The sequence below is a fragment of the Pundamilia nyererei genome, unplaced genomic scaffold, assembly GCF_000239375.1.
Source record: "Pundamilia nyererei isolate P.nyererei 1_Seehausen unplaced genomic scaffold, PunNye1.0 scaffold00228, whole genome shotgun sequence".
Taxonomy (NCBI): domain Eukaryota; kingdom Metazoa; phylum Chordata; class Actinopteri; order Cichliformes; family Cichlidae; genus Pundamilia; species Pundamilia nyererei.
In genome coordinates, this window is record NW_005187629.1 from 114,004 (window position 1) to 117,929 (window position 3,926).

At 49.6% G+C, this 3,926-nt stretch overlaps 1 protein-coding gene across 1 annotated transcript in view; it reads right to left on the reverse strand.

Moving 5' to 3' along the window:
• Positions 1-3,548, reverse strand: part of rac3b (Rac family small GTPase 3b) — a 15,288-nt gene extending 11,740 nt beyond the window's left edge. The window contains exon 1 of the mRNA XM_005748724.2: positions 3,340-3,548. Within this exon, the coding sequence (XP_005748781.1) occupies positions 3,340-3,374 (35 nt within the window). The 5' untranslated portion in view covers positions 3,375-3,548. The remainder of the gene's footprint in view (positions 1-3,339) is intronic.
• Positions 3,549-3,926: the final 378 nt, after the last annotated feature.

Sequence of the window (3,926 nt, forward strand, 5' to 3'; positions counted from 1 at the left end):
CACACACACACACACACACACATCCTTGTGGGGACATCTCATGGACATAATGCAACCATCAAAGATGAACGCCTGACCCTGACCATAACCTAATGTAACCCTGACACTGGAACGAGTAAAACCACATTTTGAGTCTCAGAAACGCCTTCAGACTCGCGGGGGATTTTGGTCCCCACGAGTATAGTAAGCCTCCAATTTTTGGTCCCCACAAAGATGTTCATACCTGTCCACACACAGTTACTCGCAGACATAGCCCACCTCTCCTCTGCTCACAGGCCCACAGCACCCCTCCGACTCGAGCCACTCGATGCTACTGGTGGCAGCATGGATGAGTATTGGCTGGCTGCTCATGCATGACTCATGAGCGATTCTGTGTGCTCGTCTCCACAGACGTGACCAACAGCAGTGACGCGCGGTGGCAAAATGTGTGACTGATATAAAAGTGATTTGAGGTCAGTGGGACTCTGTTTGGTCAGAAGGGAAACACTGACACTTACAGCTGCTTCATTAGTCAGTTTCAATGATTACGACTATTCTTCAGAAGATCGAGTGGCTCATCTACTGATCTGAACACTGGTGGTGTGATCCCCAGCTCATCCAGGCTGTCCTTGGGCAGCACACAAAACCCAAAGATCTATGTGACTGTGTCACAGATACAAGAGCTCAGAGGCCACAGAGTAAGAACTGCATAAATAAGGAAGTAGTTAGGGCTGAAGATGCTAAAATGCTTGCTGGGAGGGACCAACATGGCCAGGGTTAGAAGTTCTCTTTTAAAAATCAGACGTGGCTTTGATATGCAAGCAGATTTTAGGTCCTTCAAGTGAAAATGAAATGATGCTTCAGAATAACTACCCGCCGTGCAGGAGAGAAAGCATGCAGGAGCAGACAACATGCGAAGTTCAAAACCAGGACTTTCTTGCTGTGAGGCAGCAGTGCTAACCACTGTACCACCGTGACACCCACTGAGGTGGAGATGTCAAGCAGAACCCGTCTCCTGGAAAATGTGCAAAGCCTTTGCTTTCACTTCCAGACCTCTGGACTCACACAGTACGTCTCTCAATCACACCTGTTTCACTCAAAACACACAAATGGTTCAGATTTGCTCTGCGTCGCACAAGCTGAAGCTGTAAGATGTACACGCTTCAACTTCAACTCAGTTTTATTTATGTAGCACCAAAACACAACAGAACAAGGTAAAACCCTGCAATAATACAAAGGTCACACATGAGTGAGTTTAAATGTCTCCAAACAGATCCGCAGGAACAGGAAGTTGAAACAACTGCAGGGAAACAGAGATGCTGTTACACAAACACACACAGTGCTACACGTGCAGATGTACAGCAGTGAATGCACAGGTGCTGGTAATACCACATCCCTGCTCCGAGTGTGAAGCTGGCCCACGACCCCGACACTGAAGCTGCGAACCTGCTGTCCTTCACTTCATTACGTCCCTGCGTGCTACTGTCAGCGTGGGTCAAGTAACGTGAACGGCACCAGGTAACAATCTGAAGACACCAAACACACAGCTGGCAGCATCTGTACAGTCTGTATTACAGCTGTTTGTGGCAGCTGACGAGAAAAACACACATTTTTATATCCCGCCCACCTCGTAAACAGCCTCATCGCAGCTTTCTGAGCCCTGCGGTGGTCTCAACAACACTGTCAGGGGCTGTGTGCGACATTTAAAGTCAGTGGATTCCAACCACAGACTGCATAACAAAGATGCAAGTAAATGGCCTGCATTTGTATAGCGCTTTTCTAGTCCATAGGACCCCAAAGCGCTTCACACTACATTCAGTCATCCACCCACTGGTGATGGCAGCTACATTGTAGCCACAGCCACCCTGGGGCGCACTGACAGAGGCGAGGCTGCCGGACACTGGCGCCATCAGGCCCTCTGACCACCACCAGTAGGCAAACATGGGGTTAGTATCTTGCCCAAGGATATTTGGCATGCAGCCAGGATGCAGCCTGGGATCGAACCACCGACCTTCTGAATAGTGGCTGACCTGCTCTGCCACCTGAGCTACAGCCACCCCTGTATCCACCGCGGGGTCACGCTGTCGCTCTTTGAATCCTCACATTAGCCGGGCACGGCGGCTCAGTAGCAGACCCAGGTGTATTCTTCCTGGTGACTGCATTGTGATGTCATCAGTATAACTTGACACCTTCGAGGTGAGACTAGATTAAACTGCTGAGCATCATTTCCACAGAGACTTTGGTGAAACTGGAGGTCTTTTCCTGGTGGCCATTAGAAGTAATGCATCTCTAAGGTGCCATTGCTTTTCACACCCAGAAGCTACTGCCATCTTTACTTACAGTCTGTGCTTCTAAAATGAAAAAAAGACTATTTAAAGATTTTTTAAATGACATTTATATAATTTTGCTGCATTTAAAAAAAAAACAACTTTTGCTACAAATCCAAGACAGCCCGTTTCTCTACAAGTCAAAGACTCACACTTGTGCAGACTGTGGCACATTTAGCTCAGTGCAGATGATCTGGTCAGAAAGAGCCATAAAACCAGTGCAGCTGTTCGGAAATATCCGGCTAAGCCCTCGAGGTTAAAAATTCAGCAACTGGACGATGTTTTAAAAGTTGCTGAATGCGTGTTAAAGAAGTGTGATCTCAGTAATGACCAATAAGAAGTGAGACTAGGACTCCTGCAGGGATCGAGCGGCCCCAGCTCCCTCTGGAGGCAGGCGAGGACTTCTCGACTTGAAAGGTAAACTGAGCTCGTAGGTGGGACTGCTCCGTGTGTCTGCACACAGCACCGTGCTGTAAACACCGTGTGTGCAGACAGCAGCACTCAGCATTCTTTTATTTTCCCATTTTGCCTTTGATGATAGAAAAGACCTTTGGCCGCTCCTGATGTTTGTAAGAACTGATAGGAGTGCCGCTGGCTTTAATCAGCGACCACTAATCATATTAGCATTTCCAAACGGCGCGGCGCACTCTCGCAGCAGACTTCAGTGCACATGCCGCTGGGTGGGATCTGGATGCAGTAGGAGCAGAATTAGGGCAGCGGGGCCTGCTGCTTGCCACTGACAGGGCCACAAATTCCTTAGCGTGCATCAGCACTTCAGCCCGCCTTCAATGGCCTACCAGGCGTGTAGGTGTTCCCGCAGCATCTCGATGCTCCGCTCCTGCCTTTGCGCTGGATGAAGACGTGATCACATGCAGATGCCCGTGGAGCTGTATCTGAGAAAGACAGGCGGCCGACGGATCGCCGAGCCCCAGCCCCTTTTCACTACATAGCATCCTCCCATCATCCATCCATCAGTGGATGCATCACTGAACCCCACATGACAAATGTGCCGTTTCTGTGAGCGTGCTCTTACCCGTCGCCGACCACCACACACTTAATCGCCTGCATTTGGACAGCAGCTGGAGGCTTTCAGGGAGCCGGCGCTGGGAGTTCACCGATCCGACAGTAAGCGCTGAGGTCTCGTACGAGAACAGCGGGCCAGTCCGCTCAGCGATGGAGCCGCAGTGAAAAGGGTCGATGACGAGCAGTTACGACAGTCTCCGAGAAGTGCCGAGCGTTCTTAAAGGGACAGAGGCGGAACAGAAGAACGCCAGTAGACGAAGAGATGGCTCCCTCCGATCACTTCCGCCATCGCTACATGCTACCAGCGATGCTGCTTACGTTACATCGACAACGTGAAGTTATAAAGACAGCTAGTACAGGGCGATCCACGTGACTGAGCACAACGATATTTAGTTTAACCCGTCGGACAGTCCCGAGCTAAGCCTCGTGAGACGCACAAGTTGTGTGTTCGCTGCCTTCAGACATATTCAGAAACGCAGACCAGAAACGTACTTAATCGCCAGATTGTGGAAACGTTTAGAATCGATCATATTCGATATACTCGATCCAAAAGAAATTTGTCTTGAACAAGTTTCCTTGTTGAAAGTGGAAACTTTC